Source organism: Xyrauchen texanus, chromosome 14 (assembly GCF_025860055.1).
Source record: "Xyrauchen texanus isolate HMW12.3.18 chromosome 14, RBS_HiC_50CHRs, whole genome shotgun sequence".
Lineage (NCBI taxonomy): Eukaryota > Metazoa > Chordata > Actinopteri > Cypriniformes > Catostomidae > Xyrauchen > Xyrauchen texanus.
Window position 1 is genome coordinate 40,417,734 of NC_068289.1, and position 27,286 is coordinate 40,445,019.

The window sequence follows — 27,286 nt, forward strand, 5'->3', positions numbered from 1 at the left end:
TACACCACACAAGTACAGTATGCTTCATAAGAACAGGTGTAGTGTTTTCAGAGAGTAATTGGCAATATTTAGGGAAAGTGCACTTGGTATACTGAAACAAATCACTTGATGCAACGTTTCAAATGTGCAATATTGTGGTCACATGACCTCATATTTGTGCATGATTAATTATGAGTGACATCCAGTTTTCATCTTGTAAATAAAAATGGTTAACTTGCATTTTTAATCCAGTTTTGTCTATAAGTGTCAATGTTTGCTACCTTTTCATTTATGATGCAATAATCAGTGATCTGTGCACTCTGTTGTATGCTGCATATTTTGGGAATTCTGTGCATAGAGAAATTGAGTACTTTGCAAAGTATGTATTCTATATACACTGAAAATACCCGAATCAATGATTCAACAACCGTAAAGTATGAAAATAAATCTCTTCTATTCAGGAACATGCATATTACATTTGCTGCTTCATTTGCAACGTGTACAAAATATCAATTAGGAGACACTTAAAGTAAATGAACAGTTGTAAATTCTTTAATTTTAAGAATTTTATGTCTTAAAAATCCATAAAATTAAGATTTTAAGTAGGTCTACTACATATTCCAGCGATCAAATAGGACGCTGGGGTTGTGGGTAATACCTGTAAGCTTTAGTTTGGTCAAATAACTTATTGGGGCATTTAATTAGTTATTATTTAGAGTAAAAAATAATAATGTTAAGCTGAAATCTATGAAGGCAAAATGCTATTTCTGTTTGTAATTATCAGGCACGATTATATTTCTTTCTATTAAGAAAATCCACGTTAGATCACATTTTTATTTCTCAAGTTAGACATTTGATATTAGTGCAAAGATATACTGCCAAAACCTTAATGTTTGTATTGTTTTTGTGTAAAAACATCAGAAAATCCTGAAAACATGATACATTTCCTTTAACTTGATTTAGAAGCAACATTGCACAAGATATTTAAGCTTTTATTGTAGTGAATGTATTTTGTCTTACTGTGCTGGTACATTTTTTTACATGTTAACTTGAACTTATTTATAGAAAAAAATTAAAATAATCTGCCAGTGCTGAAAAAGTAATTCCTAAGTATTTAGATTGAGATTACATTACTCTCTCTCTTTCCTAGTGTTCATCCCACATAGGGATTGCCACGTGATAGTCCACGTGTGTGTGTGTATATATATATATATGATATATCACAAGTTTTACACCAGATGCCCCAGTGGTTGGGGAACTCTCTCTCACACACGGGGCAATTTAGCATGTCCAATTCACTTAACCTGTTTGTTTTTGGACTTGTGTGGGAACTCTCGTAAACACATGAAGAACATGCAAACTCCACACAGAAAGACCCTAGTTGAGCCGGGACTCAATCCCAGGACCTTCTTGCTGTGATGTGACAGTGCTAACCACTGAGCCACCGTACAGTAGATTCCATTACTCCCCAACCTTGACAACATACGGGTTGGAACAACATGAAGGTAAGTAAATGATCTCAGAATTGTAATTTTTGGGGTGAAATACTAATTTAAAGCCATCTAAGAGTGATGAAACCATGTTTCAGTGCGTTCAGATGTGTCTTTTTTTAACGGTACACATTACACAAGCTGCATTTGTTCATGTGGGAATACAGTCACATCACAAATCACACTCACTCAACAGCTGGTGACCAGAGCAACACACCATCACCAACCATCTCAATGGGATTCACATACACGGACACTTGATGCCTACTGCAGTGATTTTCATACCACTGACAACTGTGACCGGTGTGAGAAAGTGTGAACGTGTGTGTCTGTTGTCGGCATGCTCATAAATTACAGCAGGATTATCACATATAACTAAATGCTCTGTTGGAATATGCTCTAATGGGCAGTTGTGTTTAGTGTCCGGAGTCAGGGGCGTTACAAAAGACAATATTACAATATACATTTTAAATTGTAGTTGGGTCTGATTTGATAACTGGGGAGATTAGCTATAATTAGACAATGTTGCCTCAATAACATTTTGGTGAATGTATTTTATAAACATATACAATAACTCAGTAGATTACGGTATATTGTGATTACATATATCTTAATTGAACCACAAGTTCAGGTTACAGGAAGTCACTTACAATGGATGTGAATTGGGCCAGTACATAAACGCTAAAAACACTGTTTTAAAAGTATAGCCACAAGATGTAAACAATTTACTGTACGTGTTAACCCTTAAATGCATACCTCAGGTCTTTAGTGGCCCAGGACCTCATTCCACCATTTGTACCTCATCTATTTTTTGGACCTCTTTAGTATTCCTCAATCTCTCTCTTATAGTGTAAAAAAAAAATTTTTTTTAAAATGGTGAATTATCAGCATTATATATGCATTCATGCATGTTATTTCTTACTCAATGTGGCGCTGTTGTGTCAGTGATTGATTTGATTTACATTTAACATTGATACCTGATGAAGAAATAATGTGGAAGTAAACTATAGCAAGTTTAACTCATGAACAGTATTATGTGACTATTGTAATTTGGGGGTACCACTGAAATTATGTAATTTGTGCATCTATTTATACTCAACACGTGCCTGAGAAAATACTTGTGTGCAGTGGTGGAGCTAGGGGGTGCCCAGGGGTTGCCGTGGCCACCGTGGAATGAAGCCTGGCCACCCCATTGGCCACCCCACTCGCAATTGCAGTTTTAGTCATTTTTTTGGTCATTTTTTGGCACAATTTAGTTATTTAGAGGTGATATCATCTCTGTACAAATGTACAACGTCCCAGGTGTCATTGTATCCACTCTCCAGCTTATTACTAAAGTTATATTCAAAAGTGGGACTACAGGGTGTTGTTGTCATGGCAGCAAAGTTGTGCCATTGGATATCTTCTGACTATATTTTTGAAACAATGTGTATTTATGGAGCGTTTATGGACATTCGCTTCCACTGCCTCACTGTGTCCATGTCTTTTGCATTTTATAATTTATTTATTTAATTTATATATATATATATATATATATATACACACACACATATATATATACTTTTTATACCTTTTGTGGTTATCAACATTATGCCACAAATGCTGCTAATTGAGCTTAACTTGAATTGAACCTTAAAAATTGTAAATAAAATATAAACCTATGTGATGACACAGAGACTTTTCTGGAAATGCACCTTTCTATTTATGCTTTTTGCTTGTAAAAAAACGCCATAATTTTATCAAACGTTTACCATAAAAGCACACATATATTAAGGCAATTTATACTTATATTGAAAAACAATTCAGTACAATATAAAGCGTAAAATGACACATAAACAAGCCTTAATGCAATACCCTGCCTGCAGTACAAATGCAAGCATATGTGTACTGTAAAATACTGTACGTTGCAAGTAAAGTTGCATGTAAAAATGTACACTTTTTGTGTTATTTTGCTTTTTTTTTTTTTAACACTTACACTTGAATATATATCTATATATATAAATTAATTTACTGTCGCCTGCTATGCAGTACCTCTCACTACCATATGGTGTCACTATTTAGCTGTCTCCCAACAAATACTTAAAATGTGTGATCACATACTGTACAGCACACACATGCCCACAGGGTAAGAGCATATTCATTTCACTTTGATTTGTAATTACTAATCATTATTGCAAACATGTGCAGGACAGCTGATGTGGAGATCTGGCAGTCTTTAAAACTCACCACATGAGTGAATCCCCACAGGATCCTGGTAAAATGCCTACATTCACCCGATGCACTATAACTGCAGATGTCAAACTGCATTAAAGGCTTTATCACATCTACTGCCAGCCATAACCTCTGTACAGCAGTTACACATGTCATAGGAATTCTCTACACAAGCATCTATCCTGTGGCAAACCTATCAAGAGAAAAAATGCCTTTCATACGGTCCTAGTTCTAGGGTTCATTTTAGGCTGACTAAACAATTTCCAGCACAGATTTTAATGTTGATTTTGCTTCAGATTTATGAATGTTCAGGATGGAAATGCTTCAACTTTGCATTGTGCCTTAGAACCCCTCTAATCTCTGTAATGCAAATCCTCTTGTGGCTTATTGCTTTATTATACACTGTAAAAATTACGATTATGTTATTGAATTATAAACTTGGCCAACTATCTAGAAGTATAAACGTCTGGGTTTTTCACTTTAAAATATATAATTAATCACCTTAGTAACTGCAAAAGCCACATAATGACGTAATAAGTATGACCCTCCCAGGAGGACTCATTAATACACATGTAGAGAAACACAAATCACCATCAGGTTAACACATGTGACACTAAAATAATGCAATAAAGATGAACTAAACTGCATTAAATATAACACAGAACACCCCAATGTATACATAACTGATATTATAAATAAGAAACTGAACTATTCCGATAAAATATGGGACATCTGGAAACGCCTGATTATCGTTTTCAACATAATTTAAACAATAGTTTACAAGAATAATAACATATATTCTCTTTTTGCATATTTAGCGTTAATTATATGGTAAAAGCGTACTTTTTATATCTAAAGAAATAACCCATTGACCAATTAACGTTCTTTTACCATTAAAATCACTGACATTTTTAGACTACAGCTTATCTGCTGCACCTGAAACTGAGAGAGCACCTTGGAAATTTACATCAATATCTCCTTTCATAATCCACGTTAAAAAAAAGAAAGATAGTCATTCGGGTTGGGAACGACACGAGGGTGAGTAAATGATGACATAATTTGTATTTTTATTATTTGAAATGTTCCTATAAATCTTCCAGGGGTGTAAAAAGTACTCAGAAATTATATCTAAGTGAAATTATGGATACTGAGTGACACTTTTACTCAATTAAATGTTCAAGTATCTAGCCAAAAACATACTTAAGTGAATGTATTCACATTAAACTGACTTAAGTATTAAAAGAGTAAAAAGTTAATTTTTACCTAGCTAGAGGAGATTGTGTGAGATAATGCTGTCTTATGAAATATAAACACTTTTATTATAGTGCGTGACTCATTTTAACATTTGCATTACACAATCAACTACATTTACGAACGTGTTTGAGTGTGATCATATTGCATGGAAGCTGAACTGAGAGAGCGTTGCATATACGTTACAAGGACCGGGGTACGAGTCCTGAAGAGCACGGGAGTTGATGCATGAGCCGAAAGTGTCATAGAAGCACCACTTAATGACGTTAATTGTATTTTTATGTCCCATTTGCTTTTTATGACACTATCGGTTAGGTTTAGGTTTTAGATTCAGGGTAGAAAGGTCGGTTTTGTTCATTTAAATCTTGCCAGAACATTAATCTTAATAACCGCATCCGTTTTAGAGAACATTTAACTCGCTTTTAGCGCCACACAGTGGACAGTTCACTTCAGAAGTGCCCTGAGACGTGTAATGAACCACATCATTTTATTAAGCAGAAACGTTGCCACAGTCACACAAAGTTCGTTGAATGGGAGAAGGCGCTCACGGATTGCGATGATGGAGCATCAAGCCCCTTGAGACACAGAGAAAGATAAATAAATAAAATAAGCTTTGAGGAAAGTTTTTAATGTTGTTGGTTTTGTGAATTGCTTTGAGGTTTGCTACCAAACAATCCTTGCAGTTGAGCAGATGGATTATATCATTAATATTTACTCAGATTCCATTATTTTTATTATCATTATTATCATCATTATCATTGCTGGTTTTATAGTTAATATTATAATGAATGGTTGCCTAGCAACAACAACTAGAATAATTCAGCAAATAGTGAGTAGAAATTCATAGACATGATTTAAACATGAAGGCAAGTGTAGAAATAAATGACATGTACACATTTAATTACAAATGCCTTTTGTTTTTATATGTATATTTGCAATGTGGATCATGTTTGACTTCATAACTGTTCAATCTGTAGAAGTAGCAGGTGTTTAGAATAAAGTTTAGGACAAAAAACAAAAAACGTATAGTTTTGAATGAATGCATCACATGAAGTCGGCGGTCTCATATGATATGGTCGCACAAATATTTTTAAGCGTATTCTGTGATGTCATTTCCTCTTTTGTGTTTTTCTTTCATCACAATAAAATGGCTTCCTGGTTAGCTTACATGATCTTGAATTGGTGTACAAATGTTTTTCAGATATTTATAATATTTTCACACAAAACTGCTTTATCAAGAATAAAAAATTATTTAATATTTTCAGACTTTGAACCTTTTAATGAGGCTTTTTTTTATTTACATTTTATGATATTAGGTTGATTACACTAACTAGATTTTAATTTACTTGATTTTATGCTCCACATCATATTGGAAACATTTGGAAAAATAATATAGTCCCCCCCCCTTTTTCTCCCCAATTTGGAATGCCAAATTCCCAATGTGCTCTATGTCCTCGTGGTGGCGTAGTGACTCGCCTCAATCCGGGTGGCGCAGGATGAATGTCAGTTGCCTCCGCGTCTGAGACCGTCAATCCGCGCATCTTATCACGTGACTTGTTGAGCGCGTAACCGTGGATACGTAGCGCATGTGGAGGCTTCACGCTATTCTCTGCGGCATCCAAGCACAACTCACCACACGCCCCACCGAGAGTGAGAACCACATTATAGTGACCACGAGGAGGTTACCCCATGTGACTCTACCCTCCCTAGCAACCGGGCCAACTTGGTTGCTTAGAAGACCTGATTGGAGTCTCTCAGCATTTCCTGGATTCTAACTTTTAACTCCAGGTGTGATAGTCAGCGTCTTTACTTGCTGAGCTACCCAGGCCCCAGAATAATATAGTTTTGAATTTGTGTGGGCCTTCCTGTTCCTTTGGGCCCCTAGAATCATTACCACCTTTCATCCCACAAGCTATGGCCCTGGTTGCACAAATATTTCAACGTATCCGAAGCTCAAATCAGATCCAAAATTCCACCTAATTGTACAAGTATTCCATTTAAATTGCACTCGAGTAAAGTACAAATCCCACAGAATAATACTTAAGTATAATGCTTAACTATTTTTACTTTACAGTTACTTTACACCCCTGGCTAAGACCAGCAAACCAGTTTAGTGTGCTTTATTTATTTATTTATTTTTAGCAATGTCAATTAATAAAGTCACTTTTTTTAAATGTTACATAAAACTGTGGAGTTTCAGTTTTGTCATTGTGTTTAACATGACATCAACACTACATTCAAAATACCTCACTAAATGTCCCTACTCCCTTGATAGTAAGCATCGCGTTGACTGCTGCCTGCTGCCTGCGCGTGCTCGCGCTCGCGCTGAGGGAAGGAGGAGCCCGCGCGGGCGCGCGCTTCCACACTCTCTGTGAGAGAGAAGCAGTGCACGCCAAAACTTTCCCCTCAAGGATTATTCATGACATTTCACAGGTAATTTACCTTTACGTCTTCAGTGCTGTCAACAGTGTGTTTACTAATGAGTTCACACACCTTTTCAAACGCTTGTGGGTAAAATTTAAGTTTGTTGCCGTCTTTTTTCGCCCGCAATTCCTGATCTCAGATCAAACTGGGAATATGCCGCGGCATGTCCCTTTAGGGTTAACTTCATTTTGCACGACTAGCGGTATATTCTGTGTGAAAATGTGGTTTAAACTGACAGAATACACTTTTTAAGAGAGACTGGTGATAACCTGGTGTGTCCTGCTTGCTTGGGATCATCTCCTGTGATTGTGTGGATTCTCATTTAGTAAAAGTACCAATAATTACCATGGTATTGGACGTATCGTATGGTATTACCATTGTTGTTTGAACATGTATCGTTGTTTTTCCATGGTTTATTGAACATGTAATATGGTGGTATCATTGGAAGTAACGGAAATATAATGGCACATATATATCAGTAGTGTATAACAGAGTACCATGGTATAACGGTCTGATACAACCACTATACCATAGTACCACCAAAGTGAATTTTGGGTTGACGAATGTCAAAAGTTTGGATACACCAGACTTAATTTTTTCTCAAGATCGTTCAAACAGTGGCGTTGCCAAATGTGGGCTAATGTTAGAGATTATTCTTTTTTCTCTCCCAAATTGAAATGCCCAATTCCCAATGCACACTAAGTCCTTGTGGTGGCGTAGTGACTCGCCTCAATCCTGGTGGTGGAGGATGAATCTCAGCTGCCTCCCTGTCTGAGACCGTCAATCCGTGCATTTTATCGCGTGGCTTGTTGAGCGTGTTACCACAGAGACATAGCGCGTGTGGAGGCTTCATGCTATTCTCCGCAGCATCCACGCACCACACGCCCCACCGAGAGCGATAACCACATTATAGTGACCATGAGGAGGTTACCCCATGGGACTCTACCCTCCCTAGCAACCGGGCCAATTTGGTTGCTTAGGAGACCTGGCTGGAGTCACTCCGCACGCCCTTGGTTCGAACTCGTGACTCCAGGTGTGGTAGTCAGCGTCTTTACTTGCTGAGCTACCTAGGCCCCCATTCTTTAAATATAATGACTTAATATTTCAAAAATAGTTTTAAAAATGCTTAAATTCTGATTCTGATTTAATTTCACAATTGCTGTAATGAAGTGAATAGCCACAGTCTACCAGCAAATTAATATTGTGGAGGATGACTGTTTAAGGGATTTAATGCCCATTGCTATTAATATGAAACCTATGTGGAAACTAGTTCTTTCCATTAGTCAAACTCCCACTTAGACTTGGGGAAACTTTTAATGTTACTTCAATTGCTGCTATTTTAATGCATTTCTATATTTATACTGTGGTAGGCTTCATTTGGAAACTTTTTTGTGGTTTTTTTCTCAAGATGTAAATAAATACAACTATACACTGATCAGCCACAACATTAAAACCACTGACAGGTGAAGTGAATAACATTTATTATCTCATTACAATGGCACCTGCCAAGGGGTGGGTTATATTAGGCAGTTCTTGAATTGCATGTGGTGGAATCAGGAAAAATGGGCAAACGTAAGGATCTGAGTGACTTTGACAAGGGCCAAATTGTGATGGCTAGACGACTGGGACAGAGCATCTCCAAAATGGCAGATCTTGTGGGGTGTTCCCGGTATGCAGTGGTTAGTACTAGGGCTGGGTGGTATATTGACTTTTGAAGGTATACCGATACCTGGATCGATATCGGCTGACAGATCTGGTATCGGTCCGACGAGCCCTATACAAATCCGATACTGTGTGTTAGTCATGTTCGTTACTGTCAAGCTCATAAAAGAACCATAAAAACACAATTAAAGTAGTTCATATGACTCGTGCATTTTATTCAAAGCCACATGAAGACATGCGATAGCTCTGTGAGTCTTAAAAGGCTGTGTTTAATAAGTAAATATATCAACTGCATGCGCAGCTCCAGCGTGTCAGTGAATGGCGCTGTTCTGTTTACACACACACTCTCGGCTATTTTTTGCCTTCACTTGGTGCGCAATATTTGAGCTCACGAACAACATCTCCGATGAGCAACTAAACAGCTGCGCATTGGTTGACTGACAGGTGGCTTGTGTGTGTGCGGTGCACTTTACAAGCACGTGTGCTCCGAGAGCACCTGAATGGTCAAATACATTTAAAACTTCTGCCAAAATACCCATCTTGCTGAGGAGTTCATGTAAACAAAAAGAGTTATGTTTAAAGTGAATGTAGGCTAAACATTGGGGAAAAGCAGATTTGTATTGAAATGTACGACTTTAAATGTAACCTAATAGACCTGCCGCTTAGTGTTAGGCTATTATTTGTTGTGGTATTGAAGCTAGTATCAAAAATCATCATATTTCACTTAAGAATACTGACATTTTGGTATTGTGATAAATGTCTATATTGTGTATGGTAGATCTTGCTGCAATAACATGATGGAAAAGATGATCTTATTCCATAGAAGTGTGATCACCCCTGCTGTAAATGATGGTGATGGATGCTATCCTTTTTTTGACTACCGTGCTTACATGTAACATAAAATAACCTCACTGATGTTACTTCAGTATGTAACCAATACATGTCTGCACTGCCAAAATTGTTCAGGAATGGTTAGAGGAACCTGATGAAGAGTTCAAGGTATTGACTTGGCCTCCAAATTCCCCAGATCTCAATCCCATTGAGCATCTATGGGATGTGCTGGACCAACAAGTCCGATCCATGGAGGCCCCACCTCGCAATTTACAGGACTTGAAGAATCTGTTGCAAACATCTTGGTGCCAGATACCACAGGACACCTTCAGAGGTCTTGTAGAGTCCATGCCTCGATGGGTCAGAGCTGTTTTGGCAGCACGAGGGGGACCTATACGATAGTAGCAGGTGGTTTTAATGTTGTGGCTGATCTTGTATATATAGTCTTTATAAAGCAAAGAAAAACTAGTTAAAATAGAGGTATGTACAAACAAACAAACTTCATCACAGCATTACAGAAGGAGCAAAGTGGATCTATTTCAGGGAGCATGTTTCTTAAATAAAGATTGACGGGGTAAAAACGGTGTAACAGTTTAAAAGACACCTCCTTAACCTTGTTGGTAATTAAATATGTATGAGGTAAAGACCGTACGACCTGCGTCAGACATGCTTGTGTTGCGTCATAAAAATAAAATGTTTAGGTCACTGTGTAAATATAGTATATATAATACTCAATCTTTAAACACATATTAAGATCCCTTAAAGATCGCATTTGCGCTCCATCAAGTGTTTTGAACGCAATAAATTGTTTTCTTCACTGTATAAACTGCGCGTTGCTCACACAGCTGAAATTTCAATTACTGCCCTCTGCAGTAAACAGGTGGTACTACAAGCTTGCATTTCTCAGTTAAGCATTGCATTTAAAGTGCGTAAATTTTTTTTAACGCGTTAATTTTTGTCAAATTAATCGCACGTTATTAATGCGTTAAATCGACAGCCCTAATATATATATATATATTTTGTATATATATAAAAAGTATCTTAATAAAAGTATTATATTACCTTTTTACTTAAACATTTTTGTGAATGAACGAGGTGTGCAAAAACGAATCCACTTATTTTTGGAACCCATTTGAATATCACAAAATACCAAATTATTAGCCTCCTGTGGGACTCAGTCTAGTTTATTATTATGATATAATACTAACTTATAATTATTATTTTGAGGATTAGATTTGTTTGAAATAAAAGGAATATATTTCTGTCAGAATAACTTCACCTGGGGATTTAATTTTGAGTGTATTTGATAATTTGACAAAGTTTACAATGCTCTGCATTTTATATTTCATTATTCCCTTCTTTTGACCTACTAGTTATTTCCCGTTGTCTTATCAGTGAGCGGAATATTGTGATATGTTTATCAGTGGGGGGGAATAAGAGTTTGAATGTTAATCTCTCACATTCATTCATTTTCACATCAACCTCATGGAATTCCTCATGGATGAGGAATGTGGGGGAATTCTCACATTTATAACACTCTTGTTGAACTTTCCACCACTGAGAGCAGCTTGTAATTAGGGTCCAGAGCGATATACACTACCTGGCCCAAAAAAAGGTCACTGTTTGGATTTAAATAAGCAGATAGTTAAGAGTCTATGATTGGGTCATTATTGCAGCAATTAATAGGCCTATGTTTCAGATGGCAAATTTATTTTTATTCCTGAATGATGCAGTGTGTAGATTCTCATTTCTTAAACAACCATGTCAGAAGATGAATCCCGAGGTCGTGGAAAAGATGTTACTGCGTTTCAGAAAGGGCAAATTATTGGCCTGCATCAAGCAAAGAAAACAACTAATGAGATGGTTGAAATCACTGGAATTGGGTTAAGAACTGTCCAACGCATTATTAAAACATGGAAGGATTGTGGTGAACCGTCAGCCAAACTCTTGAATGATCATGAAACATCGTAACTGTGGAGCAATGGAAAAAGGTGTGAGTAATCCCACATGATCTGGCCTCCACATAGTTTTTGGGATGTGCTGGAGAAGACTTTACAGAGCGGTTCGAATCTCCCTTCATCAATACAAGGGAGACCTCGGCCAACAATGAATGCAACTCTGGCTGGAATGCAAATCTTGGAGTGGTGGTGGCGTAGTGGCTAATGCACAGGGCTGTTAATCAGAAGGTCACAGGTTCTAACCCCACGGCCACCACCATTGTGTCCTTGAGCAAGGCACTTAACTCCAGGTTGTTCCGGGGGGATTGTCCCTGTAATAATTGCACTGTAAGTCGCTTTGGATAAAAGCGTCTGCCAAATGCATAAATGTAAATGTAAACAATGTGACGTTGCATAAGGTTTTACAAAAAATGCGACAACGAATGCATGCCGTAATCAAAGCTACAGGTGGTCCAATGAAATATTAGAATATGCAACTTTTTTTGTCCAGGCAGTGTATCATACACCGATCAGCCACAACATTATGACCACCTGCCTAATATTGTGTAGGTCCCCCTCGTACCGCCAAAACGGCACCAACCCGCATCTCAGAAAAGCATTTAGAGATGATTTTCTTCTCACCACAATTGTACAGAGCGATTATCTGAGTCACCGTAGACTTTGTCAGGTCTCATCTCTGTTGACCTCTCTCAGCAACAAGGTGTTTCCGTCCACAGAACTGCCGCTCACTGGGTGTTTTTTGTTTTTGGAACCATTCAGAGTAAATTCTAGAGACTGTTGTTCATGAAAATCCCAAGAAATCATCAGTTGCAGAGATACTCAAACCAGCCCTTCTGGGATCAACAATTTTAGACCTCCACAAGTCTGGCTCATCCTTGGGAGCAATTTCCAAATGCCTGAAGGCACCACGTTCATCTTTACAAACAATAGTACGCAAGTATAAGCGCCATGGGACCACACAGTCATCATACTGCTCAGGAAGGAGACTGCATTCTGTCTCCTTGAGCTGAATGTAGTTTGGTGCAAAACCAATCACAAAACAACAGCAAAAGGACCTTGTGAAGATGCTGGAGAAAACAGATAGACAAGTATCTATATCCACAGTAAAACGAGTCCTATATCGACATAACCTGAAAGGCTGCTCAGCAAGGAAGCATCCACTGCTTCAAAACTGCCAAAAGCCAGACTACAGTTTGCAAGTGCACATGGGGGTCAAGGATCTTACTTTTTGGAGAAATGTCCTCTGACATTTTTTTCTTTTAGGAAGCTAATCATTTTTTGCTCAGCCCTTATTGAAGATGTTATAATAAAGATCTGCTCTCACTAAAATAGGTGACATTAACTGTTGTGCTTCATAGTTAGAGATTGCCAGTAGACTTTCAACTGGGAAAGTTAATATTTTACTTTTACTCAGACAACAGCAAGTAACCACATATCTGTAGTTGATCTGTTTGAAGGCCTTGGGTCATGGTAATTAATACAGTACCTCTTCTGTATTAAGCTAAGCTATGCCCCCCAATATAATGATGTTGAAGCATAAATATAGGTGAAGAGTATGTGGGGTTGAATTCCAGTATTCCAATGGGATGAAAGGTTGCTCTTGTGTTTTTTACGGTGTGTGTATATATTGGACTGGATGAATGTTGTCTTGTCAGGTTGATTTAGTTCCCACAGCCTCAGGTGCAACAGTAAACTCTGTGAAAACATGTCTCAACTTTCTTCAGAGTAAGTTTAGAGAAGAGCATTTCATTTTTCTCACGTTTTTTCTTCCTCTTTGTAATAGGTTAATAGGTACGGAGCATCATAGAGGACAGGACGGGGTTTTATTTTTCTGAAATAGATTTGCGTTTTACTACAGAACCATATTTTAACCTTGATGTTCATAGTGAAACCAAAGTGATAATACAAGAAAATGAAAGCTGTATTAATAAAAAACATATATGTTTTTGGAGTATTATGGTTTTACTGTGCAAATAGTTTAACTGTGGTTTTAATTTAGTAATATTGTGGTAATGCTTTAAAATATTGTTTTTACTAGGAATATCTATATAAAATATGGTTATTGTAGTAAAAATATCAATGCTTAATTTATTGCGAGGGAAATCTAAACTTCTTGCGAGGGAACGCTAAACGTATTGCACGGGAACGCAAAAATTATTGTGAGGGAACGCTAAACTTCTTGCGAGAGAACACTAAACGTATTGCGCGGGAACGCTAAACTTCTTGCGAGAGGGAACGCTAAACTTCTTTTGAGAGGGAACGCTAAACTTCTTTCGAGAGGGAACACTAAACTTCTTGCGAGGGAACGCTAAACTTCTTGCGAGAGGAACGCTAAACTTCTTGCGAGAGGGAACGCTAAACGTATTGCGAGAGGGAACGCTATACTTCTTGCGAAAGGGAACGCTAAACTTCTTGCGAAAGGGAACGCTAAACTTCTTGCGAGAGGGAACGCTAAACGTATTGCTAGGGAACGCAAAACGTATTACAAGTGCTTGCAAAAACTATTGCGAGGGAACGCAAAATTTATTATGAGAGGACGCAAAACTATTTCAGAAAAAACATTTACCGCCCTATCGTCTAAGGGGCTCCATTTATAGGTGTTTGATTTAGTTAAACAAATCTGTACACAATATTACCAAATATTTGGCTAGATATTTTGATTATTATAAAAATACAAATAGCTGAAACATGATATAACGGGACACCTAATAGGCCTATATCAACTGGTCTTAGTCCTAAAATATGTCCTGCTTGTTCTCTGAACCAACAGCAGTTTAAATGTATTTTGTGGCTGACTTATGGAGTGTCTCTTTTTGTCAAATGGAGATCAGTAAAGAGGATGTTATGGAGTAAAAATCAGAACTTGCCAGCGTCAGCATGACTTTATTTTCTTGCCTTAAGTGGTGAGTGAGTCACTTAAATGAAAGTGTTGAAAGCAGACTGTTCGTGAACTATATTTTGTCTGTTTAGACCTGTGATATGTCCTGCCAGCTGGGATGAAAAACATGACATGTTACTGAAGGCTGGTTTGAGGTCAATCAAGGAACCTGGTGAATTACGCTCACTGTAAGAATTTGAAATCAACCTGAGATGATTAAATGAATTTTAAAAGGATAGTTCACCCAAAAATATGTTTTCTGTCATCACTTAACACAAACGAATATGTTTGGCAGAATGTTAGGAACTGACAGCATTTTACCATTCAATGAAAGTGAGGCTAACAATCTCGTTTTGTGTCATAGTGTTTGGAACAACATGAGGGTGAGTAAATGATGACAGCTCTAGCAATAGTAATCATATTGAATTTATTCAGTTGTTGATTTTAATTTCCACTTCCACTTTATTTCTACACTTCTGTTTTCAATGCTGAGTTAATTCTCGCTCTGGCAGCTCATTGTGTTTTTCTTGCTCATTTCCTGTTACAAGGTGAAAAATTATTCCTTCACCTGAAGTCTGGTTCAGGATATTTTTGGATGTTTTGTATCAATAGACGGGCAGTTAACGGTGCCTATAGGGCATCCATTATTCTCATGGTTTCCGTCCATTGTAACAACTTTATCTAATAAATTCTACAGTTGAAGTCAGAAGTTTACATGCACTTAGGTTGAAGTCATTAAAACAAATTTTTTAACTACTCCACAGATTTAATATTAGCAAACTATAGTTTTGGCAAGTCGTTTAGGACATCTACTTTGTGCATGACATGAGTAATTTTTACAGACAGATTGTTTAACATTTAATTGGCTATATCACAAATCCAGTGGGTCAGAAGTTTACATACACTAAGTTAACTGTGCCTTTAAGCCGCTTGGATAATTCCAGAAAATTATGTCAAGCCTTTAGCAATTAGCTTCTGATGAGTCAATTGGAGGTGTACCTGTGGATGCATTTTAATGCCTACCTTCAAAGTCATTGCCTCTTTGCTTGACATCATGCCATGGGAAAATCAAAAGAAATCTGCCAAGACCACAGAAAAACAATTGTGGACCTCCACAAGTCTGGTTCATCCTTGAGAGCAATTTCCAAATGCCTGAAGATACCACGTTCATCTGTACAAACAATAGTATGCAAGTATAAACACCATGTGACCACGCAGTCATCATACCACTCAGGAAGGAGACTCATTCTGTCTCCTTGAGATGAATGTAGTTTGGTGCAAAAAGTGCAAATCAATCCCAGAACAACAGCAAAGGACCCTGTGAAGTATCTATATCCACAGTAAAACAAGTCCTATAATGACATAACCTGAAAGGCTGCTCCGCAAGGAAGAAGCCGCTGCTCCAAAACTGCCATTTAAAAAGTCAGAATACAGTTTACAACATGGGGACAAAGATCTTACTTTTTGGAGAAATGTCATCTGGTCTGATGAAAAAAAAAATCCAACTGTTTGGTCATAATGACTATCGTTATGTTTGGAGGAAAAAGGTTGAGGCAAGCCGAAGAACACCTTCCCAACCGTGAAGCATAGGGGTGCAGCATCATGTTGTGGGGTGCTTTGCTGCAGAAGGGACTGGTGCACTTCACAAAATAGATGGTATCATGAGGAAGGAAATTTATGTGGATATATTGAAGCAACATCTCGAGACATCAGCCAGGAAGTTAAAGCTTGGTTGTAAATGGGTCTTCCAAATGGACAATGACCCCAAGCACACCTCCAAAGTTGTGGCAAAATGGACAACAAAGTCAAGGTGTTGGAGTGGCCATCACAAAGCCCTGACCTCAATCTGAAAAAGCATGTGCGAGCAAGGAGGCCGACAAACCTGACTCATTTACACCAGTTCTGTCTGGAGGAATGGGACAAAATTCCAGCAACTTATTGTGAGAAGCTTGTGGAAGGCATTTGACCCAAATTAAACTATTTAATGGCAATGCTACCAAATACAAAACAAAATGAATGAAATAAAAGCTGAAATAAATAATTCTCTCTACTTTTATTCTGACTTTTCACATTCTTAAAGTGCTGATCCTGACTGACCTAAGACAGGGAATGTTTTCTTCAATTAAATGTCAGGAATTGTGAAAAACCGAGTTTAAATGTATTTGACTAATGTGTATGTAAACTTCTGACTTCAACTCTACATTTTGGAATATGTTCTTCCAACATAAAATAGTGATCTGTGTATGCTTGGGTCATTCCTGTTATTCAGTACTTTTCAGCTCTGCAACTTTTAAAATAAATAGGATGTGTTGTAATTTAAGGAAATAATTCTATAGAAGTGTATACCAGACTTATAGAAATATTTGGTTAAGCTCAGACACTAATCTTTTGGTCAGTGACCTGATGCTAATACATTTTTTGTCCAGATCTATTAAATTATACAATAACACACACAAAAAAAATGCAATTCACTCGAAACTATTACTTGATAAACACATTTTCAATGTTGAAATGCAATCTTCAATATTTTCAAAAAACTAAATGACAAAATAACCAAAAATGTCCACCAAATTAAAGTCATGTGTTGTAACCAACATGTACGATCAACATTTTTTGTTGACAAAAACCATAAAACATAGAAGACCCCTTGAGACCCTGAAGACTGAGTGTGAAGTTTAAAAGAAACAAATATTTTGCCATTTTTATACAAAGGTGCATTTTGCTCTGGTCATTCAGTGTAACCCTGAGAAAGCATCTTGATATTATGAAATATATAAAAGACTAAAAAATATTTCCTACATTGAAAAATGTCTTTGAAATTAAGTAATTTCACTTAATTAAATAATTAAGTTATTATTTTTTACATAGTTATTAAAGGGCTGCAACTAATGATTATTTTTCTAATCAACTAGGCCTAATCTAACGATTATTAGATCGATTATTCTGGCGATTATTGTAACGATTAATCATTAGCTCTTATTCAACATTTCAGCTTGTGCCTTGATTTAAGAGGTTGTAATAAATATGCGGTTACTAAAAAAAAATTATAATAAAAAAAGAGGACAAAAGCATGTTTTAAAAATACCATTGGTAAAAATACCAGTCTGGTACCTTGGTCAGACTGCCACTAAAAATCCGAATTTTTTTTACATATTCAGGTGAGTTTTTGATAGTCTGGACAGCAAAAAACCACATGAAATCTGAATCTGTTTCAAACCACATGGGGAGGTGTTTTCAAATGCGATTTAAATCAGATTTTTGTTTCAGATGCATCTCTGTCCGGACGCTCTTGCTGCTCAATTCGGATTTCAAATGATATTTGGTGTCACTCTTAATGCGACACACAACGATGATGTCAAAAATCGGTGACTTTAGCAGGGAACATCACAATATTTACCAGTCTCCTCCATCGCTGAGTTTTTCTTGTGTGACAGAGGAGTTCTGCACCGTGACTGGACCGGTGGCTTATTTGGAGAGCGAGATGATGCACCTTAATTTTTCCTGCACCTGTTTTAAAAGCATTGTCACGTGGGTACGCCTACATTGTTGCCAAAGCAACTCATGCAGATAGGTTGGTTATGTCTGAATGCGCAAATCTGATTTGATCACTTGCAATTAATAGTGCGGGACAGTCTCCCTGAAAAGATCGGATTTGCCTGACGTGTGAACATAGCCTAAATGACTTTCACAGAATTAAAAATAAATACAAAATCACTGCAATTAAAAAATATAATTGTTATCAAATGTTTTTATCTTATTTTCCATGTACTGTAAATATCGCTAAAAATCCTTTAAACATGATAACCTACATTTGCATGAAGCAACATATAAGATATTTAGACATTCAGAGAATATATCTTAAATATAAGTGTATTTTGTATATAATTATATTTTTCACTTGTTTATACTTCTGCCAGTGCAGTAAAGACAAAATATACTTATATTTAAGATTATAATTAATATTCCCGGAAACAAATTCTGCAGTATACTGCCTTGTTTTAAAGGAGTTTTAGATATTTATGTTGAAAAGCATGCCAAAAAAGACTCATTAAAAACGTATTTTGTTGCAGAGTATAATGTGACACTCTCATGTATTCAAAGTGCAAGGAAAGTACTTTAATACATTTTATTTAATGGTTACACAACATTAAAAATTTTCATAATTTTTATTTTTATATTACAGAATGCTATAAATGTTTTGCAAAAATGTATGAAACTAAATTGGACACAAAGATTACATTTTTATGAATTTAAAATGTGTTTTAAATTTGACTTTTAAAAGATTTCTAATAAGTTTGAAAGTGCATTGATTTTGTGACTTTTAGGCTATCCCTCTCATACACTCTGGAATGGCGTTAACGTCCAGCGAAAACAGAGACTTTCAAAACCCTTGTACCGCATACTTTGGAAAACTATGACATTAAGAAACTGTAAAGGGAGTTTTCAAACTCAAACAGATTGGTGTGGATGTGGCCTCCATGTATGATGGTGAAATGAAAATGCACTAGGCCTACAAAGGAATGACCCGGTCATATAAACAAAGACCGTAGCTTGGTGCTCTGCAGTCGTCATGACACTGGAGACAGACCCTGAGGAATCATTCATGGAGAATAGCTTAATGAAAAGAGGAGCTTGGTGAGAGAGAATGAAAAAGTGTGTAGGCTAAAAAAAGATCTTGGCAGTGGTAGGATGTTGACCCGTCTAAGGCTAGTGGACGGACATAGGGCTCGCCTATGCTGTGACGGTTAAATGTGTGAGTGGAACAAGCCAGAGGCAATCAACAAAACAATGCCATGTCCGTTTCCTGTGAACTGCTCTGCAGATGGTACCATTAACACTTTAACCTGCCTGTTCTAAAGCTTCATCTTTTTTAAGAGAGATAAACCTAAAACTGACAGTGGAAACAAGATCTCTGCTTATTTTGAACTAGTCAGAAGCAAGTTTATCACAGATTGAAGGACTTGTTTGTCCATGTTAAAATTAGGGAAGTTTACGAGTAATCAACTTATTAAGTGCTTGTTCTGTACCAGCTAGTCACCTATTAAAAACACTACTCGAATATCGCTAATTAATTTTTCTTTGAGCAGTAACCTGTCATAGGCAGTGCTGAATTATACTTTACTTTTCCTCTAAATCTTTTATCAAATCACACAGTTAAAATTGAGTCCACTGGGGGGCGCTGTGGACGTGTGCCGTCGATGTTTTGGAAGAGTGGAGGAGACATGATGGCGTCTGTGCTTTTAAGCAAAGCCAAGTGTGGCATACTTGTATTATTTTGACTCTTATTGAATTCAAATCTATTGGTATTCAGTCCTTGTTTGTGTCATGCAAACAAACGGACGAGGATTTGCTCTTATGGTGGAAAGAAAATGTGAAACGGTAAGAGAAACTCTGAAGCTTATCAGACCTGTATGTGCGTTAAATGTCTCCACACAGGTAGAGCATATTTTATAAAAATACAACTTTCTTTAAAATAATAACATGTGAAATTATAAACATGTGACAGCCTTTAAGTAGACTCAAGAGTTTATTGGCTATATTGTGCTTGTGTTGCGTAGGCCTAGGGGTGTGAATCATTGGGTTGCAAGTGAATCGATTCGATCCACGATTCACAGGCTTTCGATTCAAAAATTATTTTTGCAAATTCACAATGATGAAGTTTGATTCGATTCACAATTAAGTTAGATTTGATTAACGATTCAATAAAAACAAAAATGTGTATGCATGTATAGTATGCTTTAAATACTTGGAAAGACAAACTTTAAGTGCTTAAGATTGCTTATTGCACCAAAAGAAAACACATGAAATACATGTACATACAGGCTACTTGAAATACAACAACAGTAAAAAAGTACAATGTGCAAATAAAATATTATAGAGCAGAATTAATTTGCATGACTTCTCTCAAATCCCAAATTTAAAATTCCCCACATTCAGGTTTCCATGAATGTGGGGACCCTGAATCAGTAAACTAATTTAAAAATTAAACATTAAAATTATTATTTGTATTATTTATTTTTATTTTCTCCCCTTTTTCTCCCAATTTGGAATGCCTAATTCCCAATGCGCTCTAAGTCCTCGTGGTGGCGTAGTGACTCGCCTCAATCCAGGTGGTGGAGGACGAATCTCAATTGCCTCCACATCTGAAACCATCAATCCGTGCATCTTAACACTTGTTGAGTGCGTTACCGTGGAGACGTAGCGCGTTTGGAGGCTTCATGCTATTCTCCGTGGCATCCACGCACAACTCAGTGATCACGAGGAGGTTACCCCATGTGACTCCACCCTCCCTAGCAACCGGGCCAATTTGGTTGCTTAGGAGACCCGGCTAGAGTAACTCAGCATGCACTGGGATTCGAACTAGCGTACTCCAGGGGTGTTCATGGTCTGACATATTTGTGAAAAACCTATTTGCAAACAATTCTATTCAATTCTATTGACATTTGTTGCCACTAGTAGAGCAGAAGTTGCACACTTCACCCTTAAACCAAAGGACTTTTTTTTTGCTGCTAAGTAGTGGACAACTTTCAGCTCCTCTAGAACTCTGTGGTTGCTTCAGTCTATGACAGGGTGCTGAAAGGCCCAGCTTTAGGAATATAACGAAAATAGACGAGTCATTGGGGCAGCAAGATTACCTCAGAATGAGAGCGAGATAAAGCTGCTTTATAGAGGCCAGACTTCCTTTAAACCTGCCTACACATGGTCTTGTCCTGTGGAGATAGTCTGATGGACCTGCCCCATGATTATTTCCGTTCCTCCAGTCACCGTGTTTTTATCTTGCGTGGTTGAAATTGTTCCGTTGAAGTCTTTGTTCTGTCAGAGCCTCATGTTGATTTAATCTTTGAGAATTAGTCTTCAGACTCCGTAAACCCTTCAGAAACTCATGACCTTGAGTCTGCAGCTGTTCAGGGATCGATCCAACCTGCTGGTGCTGGACTTTTAAGACATCAAATGTGCTTTTTCTCAAGCTGTTGCCTTTCCGTGGTCTCCGTAACCAGTGGTAGACTGACAGCCAATGGGTTGTTCAATGGCCGATGCAGATACTAGGCCCTTTCCCACTGCAGGGACTAGGCCTAAAGCCTGTTGTAGGTACTAGTACTTTTCATCGTTTTCACATCTGAAGAACTATAGTTCCTTGTAGCCGTTTAAATGGACATTTTTAGCTCCTACTCCAGGGTTAGATTCTTTTGAGGTATGTAGTCTTTATCGAGAGTGGGTTATTGAACTCTATTATAAATTAAACTGTCATGAAATCTAGTTTGCATGAGGGAAGTATTGCGTGCCTGTTACTGCATTGTTAACTTGCATCAGGATGTCTAAGTCAATGAGTGAGTGTTTCAGTACAGTAATTTATGTTGGGATCAATAAATCTTATAACCACCTCACCAAATCCAAACATTTACCGTCTCCAACAATGGCCCCATTTGCCAAGTGTCCGTCTACATCAACAGGTGGAAAATTACTAATAGCCTACAACTCAACTAATCAAAATAATAAACATAATAACTGAAATATAAATAAACCATTACCAATAGAAATTTCCACACAACCACATAATTTCTACTTTCATAAAACAGTTTGTTGCCTCACTTCGTCTGTGCTTAAACGAATAGAAAACGGCAGTTTTATATTGGGTGTAAATTCCCCTGTGTTCCCAAAATAATTCAGCCAAATGTGCGTTCTTATCCAATTTGTGTTTGTATTGCATTTCGTTCATGCAGTTAATGCTTTCTAAATAAAATAAAATAATCGTTCCTGTGTATAACAGCATTTCTTATGTGTCGTTACGAGACATCTTACAATTAGTCCGCCACAGTGTCAGGTAGATGAGCAAAATTACCCGATCATGAAATACCTCCATTTGGATGAGGAGCTTGCAAATAAGGGCTGGATTTAGCCTCGTCACGTTTGGTGGGTAGCGGGTGTTAATTTTACACCCTTTGCTACGGTTTAATATATTTGGCGACTTCCCAGCTCCATGGCTTTGCCATTTCGTGACGTTGTCGTCTGTCAGTGAACGTCACAATCGGTTTTGGGATATTTGTAAGACATCGCCAATATCTGATTACATCATTCTATCGCCCAGACCTAATGTTGATTCATAAAAGCCTTTATTGTAAAAGATTGTGTTGATGGATTGTTTATAGTGCATTTGCAGCATGTGCATGGGATGTCCATTGAAAATACCTAATTTTATTTTTGATATTGAATTTGCCTGCATGTTGAGGGTCTCTCTCCTCAACTTCTGACATCTTCTAGATAGGTCACAGCAGGCCACCTCATCTAAGAGCTAAGAGCTCCGATCGATGGGGATCAGACTATCTGGCCACCCTACTGGGGGGGATCCTGCTGGCTTTTTCATGCTTGATCTCAGAGATGAGTCTGGCTGTGATGTCTGCTGTGAGTTCAGTATGGCCCCATATTCAGACCCCTCACCTTGTCTCATTTCATCTGAGTGGAGCTGTCAGGCACAGTATGTATTTCACTGTTAAAAGAATAGTTCACACATAAATGTCTCTCACTATACTACCAACACCAAAATCAGATTAATCTGCTGTTTCAACACTAACCGAAAGTGAGGCAACTTTATTAAAGTTAAGGTTAGGGTTAGATATATGACATATTTAAGATTGCAGATGGTCAGATGTACAGTTAACTCAATAATATGTATATCTTTGAGTATAGAGTATTATTCTGCATTTGCAAGTTGCTTTTAAATGAATAGTCTAAATGTAAATTAATGTAATTTCACAGGGCTCCACGCTGTGACTAATGGTCCCTTTTTGCGACCGTTTCCCCCGTTTTGTCACCGGTCGCACTGGTGCGACTACAATGTTTATCTACTCTCCCTCTTTCTCTCTCTTTCCGTTTACGTTACGCAATATCAAACGACAAACACATCAAATGCGGAATGAAACCGCACTATTCGCTACCGATCAATTATCAGCACGTCTCAATGGACAGAGCAGCGCGATCACAGAACAGTTGTGTTTACTTGTGGAGTGTCAATCATTACAGCGCTGCAAGAAACAGTGAGAAGCAAATTTACTTGCCGAACCAGTCTCGAGTTCTTGACATACCACTGATCATTACAGTGCTGCCTGTGAGAGCCTGTGAAGCTCAGCACGAGACGTGGAATACATTTCAATTCGGCACCGAATTATTAGGTGCAAACCTCTATGAAACCCTCTGTAAATTAGTTTAAAACCACATTAAATGGCCCGACATTAAAAACATTAGGCTACTGACAAGATGAAAAGGAACATTGATATAAATAAGATTTTTCACACATCAGCGCTCTTAGAGAATATTATAAATTTACTATAGTAACGCTAACTGCTAGTATTTTAGACAGCAATAGATTAATAATAAATACTATCATTTATAATGGGCTACTTTAGGGGATGAGGATACTATGGTAGTTTATAAATGTTGATATTTTGAATTAATATTTTATAAAAGTGTTTTAGGGAACTGTTTTTCATTACAAAAATGCCATAGTTTGTTTTATAAAAATCACGTTACATCTAACCATGGTAGTGAACGTGTTTTACCTTGAGTTTCCATGGTCTTGTTAAACTATAAAAAAAGTATGGTGAATTTTCACAAGGGCTAATGCAAAATATAATCAAGGGCTTTAAAGCCTGGGAAAGTTAGCTTTCCTTCTGTGTAAAAATGTGTTCTCTTTAAATGCTAATTGGTTTTATTTGCCTTCAAATTTCCAAGAATCAACAAAAACCTGATGAAAGGAGTCCCAATTTAGTTGCACTTTCAGCATAATTTTGCCCTATATAAATTAGGTGTTTTCATAATGTTATAGATAACCTTCTTGTTGTTAATTCCAGTAAATTTACATCTGCATCCCAACTCTAAATCAATGCCTTATTGTCGGACAAAATATTCAATATTATTGGACTTATTTTCGTGATATAATAGTATCACTTTTGTTATTAGTCTTTAAACTGTAATTTGTTTACACTAGCAGAACAAATTTGTGTTATGTTTCATAAAGCCATTCTGACGTAAATTCTCTGATTCATGACGTAAGTTTTCATATTTTCAAAACGTTAGTAATGTACAAACAAAATGTACACCCGCACCCGACCACGTGTAAATATTGAACATCCGAACGACATGTTGTTTTTTCAGGCAAACTGTCATGACTACATTTGAATAGAAGTGTAATTAAAAAAGTAATGACAAAATTAACATAATTAAATGAGTGAAAATAACCTAAAAAAATAACACTAATTAGTAGAAAAAAAGCTTTTTCTTTTTAAAACTTAGCCTATAGCTACTTATTAGAGACTTTCTTTACTGCTTGAATGATTTTTTCAAATGATAATTTTTCCCCAAATCCTGCTTTTCATTTAAAAAAAACAAAAAATGAATGCCGCCTAACATGAATGGTTAAATTGTTTTTTTTTTTTTTTTTAAATATATGGGCTCTATAAATGAAGTTGCATAATTTAGTATAGGCATCAGTAAATCACGTTCAGTTGATAACGTATGTTCAATGCTAGTGCTGTTAAATCTATAAATAAACACATCGTGGGCAGGTGCATACACAATACAACAGGGGATATAAACTGGATAAGCAGCACACTGACGTATTGCTTGCAAATCTGTGATATCTTACAGCGTTTCGTTCAAAGATCTTCTTAATTTGTTCTATTTATTTAGTATATAATTTCAAATAAAAGTATATTACTGTTGCCATCATGATTTTTCTGAAGTTTCTGAAATTATACTGGCGCTGAACTGAACCAGAGAAGGTTAATGGTGGTGAACATCCTCCTCCTGGCGTGAACTGATTTTACACTCATGTCAAACCATTTTTATTGACTTGAAAACTGTTTGATTCACAAAAGAGCTTCGTCATATGACAGCAAAAACATGCGATGACAGTAAGTTCTCACTTTCTTTGAGATGCTATTGTGTTTGCTATATAAAAATGTTATGATGTGAATGTACTTCATTCATAAAAAACATTTCATTACTGTTCCACATATATGTTAAAAGCATGTACTAGCGAGTCTGTTGCCTTCCTTATATGGTGTTTCATGGGCGTGGGTTATGATAATTGTGAATGAATGTGCACACGCCCCCTGTTTACGAATTTTTAGAATAAACTAACAAACACATGGTTTACTAACAAATCTAGGGAGTACAACGCATTTGTGAATCCACCAGCAATTTAATTTTATGTGCAAATTACTCATATATTTCTGAAAGTTTCAAGAATGAGGCCCTCTTAATCTACATGTTTAATTAAAGCAACAATGTCTGTTTGATTAGAATGGTGGTTCCTTCCTCTGATTGAAAAAAAATCACCTTTTAAGCCATTCTAGAGTAAATAAATACATTTTGAGTTAAATATCAAATGCTCTTAAAAGGCTGGACAATATTGAGGAAAATCATTTTAGCTGATAATAATTTTAAAGGGATATGTTACACATACCCAATATGGTTTATTACAATGCAGAAACAGTCTAACCTGATAAATGGAAGATGTATTAATATATTTGACCCCTGTGGATAATTCTGAGAAAGAACATGCAAGAGGTGAAGAAACCGCACCATTATCATGACGAGTGGCACGGAATGCCCAAGTTCACCCGTGTAGCATCAATTAGATGTGGAATGCTGGGAATCCATTAGCTTGTTTTCCGGAATAACAAGAAAGCGGAGCAGAGCTGCTCTGTGCAAATATTGAAGAATTCTTTCCATGCTGGCTTACCAGTGATCACACATTAGAGTGGGATAACTGTGGGAAAAATCCAAAGTGAAAATAAAATATACAAGAAGTTATTTAGATTTTTTTCTTATTGAAAATACCACCATGGCTATATATGTATTTTTAATATTTCAGTGGAGAACTGTCCGATTCTACACTGTAAGTGCTTCTGATTTTACCAATGCAATTGTGTAAGAACCTGATCTTTCGTTTCTCCACAGCGTGATTGTGAAGGGATTCCTGGTGTCACGCCATGTTTAAGGCTGTGCTGAAGAAGAGCGGGAAAAACGGCAAGAAGGACGCAGGTATGATCACAACAGAGAAGTTAAGAGAGTGTCTGTATGTGTGTGTTGCAGGGTTCCCACCGTCATAGAACACATGGAAATTTCAGTGAGTTCTTAAATTGTGATTTCCAGACCATGGCCGAGAGCTCTTGGCTTTCAAAGTAAACCCTTTTGACTACAAGTGCATACGGATGTGTTCGACGCATACACACTGTTTTGTGATACTGTTTAGTAAAGTGAACGGCAGCGCATGTGCAGATGAAACAAACAGTTGCATAAATCTACGTGTCTAGAAAAACAGGGCTTCACGTACTGTGTTAGAGATGAAGTTTGCATTAGTGGTCAACCGATTTTGCCAATACCAATAATTAAGGTGGTGGAAAAGGAAGATAAACGATTAATCAACCAATAGTTTTGTGAAATTGATTTGTAGAATGATCAGACATTTCATAGTCTTTCCTTACTATGGGTGTCACAGACATTAAGGCTACAAGAGTCCAAAATTAATACGAAAGGCAGTTTATTGAGAAACCAAAACTCCAAAAATAATCAGAAAATAAAATTTGGTGCTTAATGTTGGA

The 27,286-nt window shown here is 37.0% G+C and overlaps 1 protein-coding gene across 3 annotated transcripts in view; it reads left to right on the plus strand.

Annotated features, from left to right (window-relative positions):
* Nucleotides 1-7,306: 7,306 nt before the first annotated feature.
* Nucleotides 7,307-27,286, plus strand: part of tanc1b (tetratricopeptide repeat, ankyrin repeat and coiled-coil containing 1b) — a 198,813-nt gene continuing 178,833 nt past the window's right edge. For all 3 annotated transcript variants that reach the window (XM_052142050.1, XM_052142051.1, XM_052142052.1), the window contains exons 1-2: nt 7,307-7,364; nt 26,643-26,726. In XM_052142050.1, coding sequence (XP_051998010.1) covers nt 26,675-26,726 — 52 coding nt within the window. In that variant the 5' untranslated portion in view covers nt 7,307-7,364; nt 26,643-26,674. The remainder of the gene's footprint in view (nt 7,365-26,642; nt 26,727-27,286) is intronic.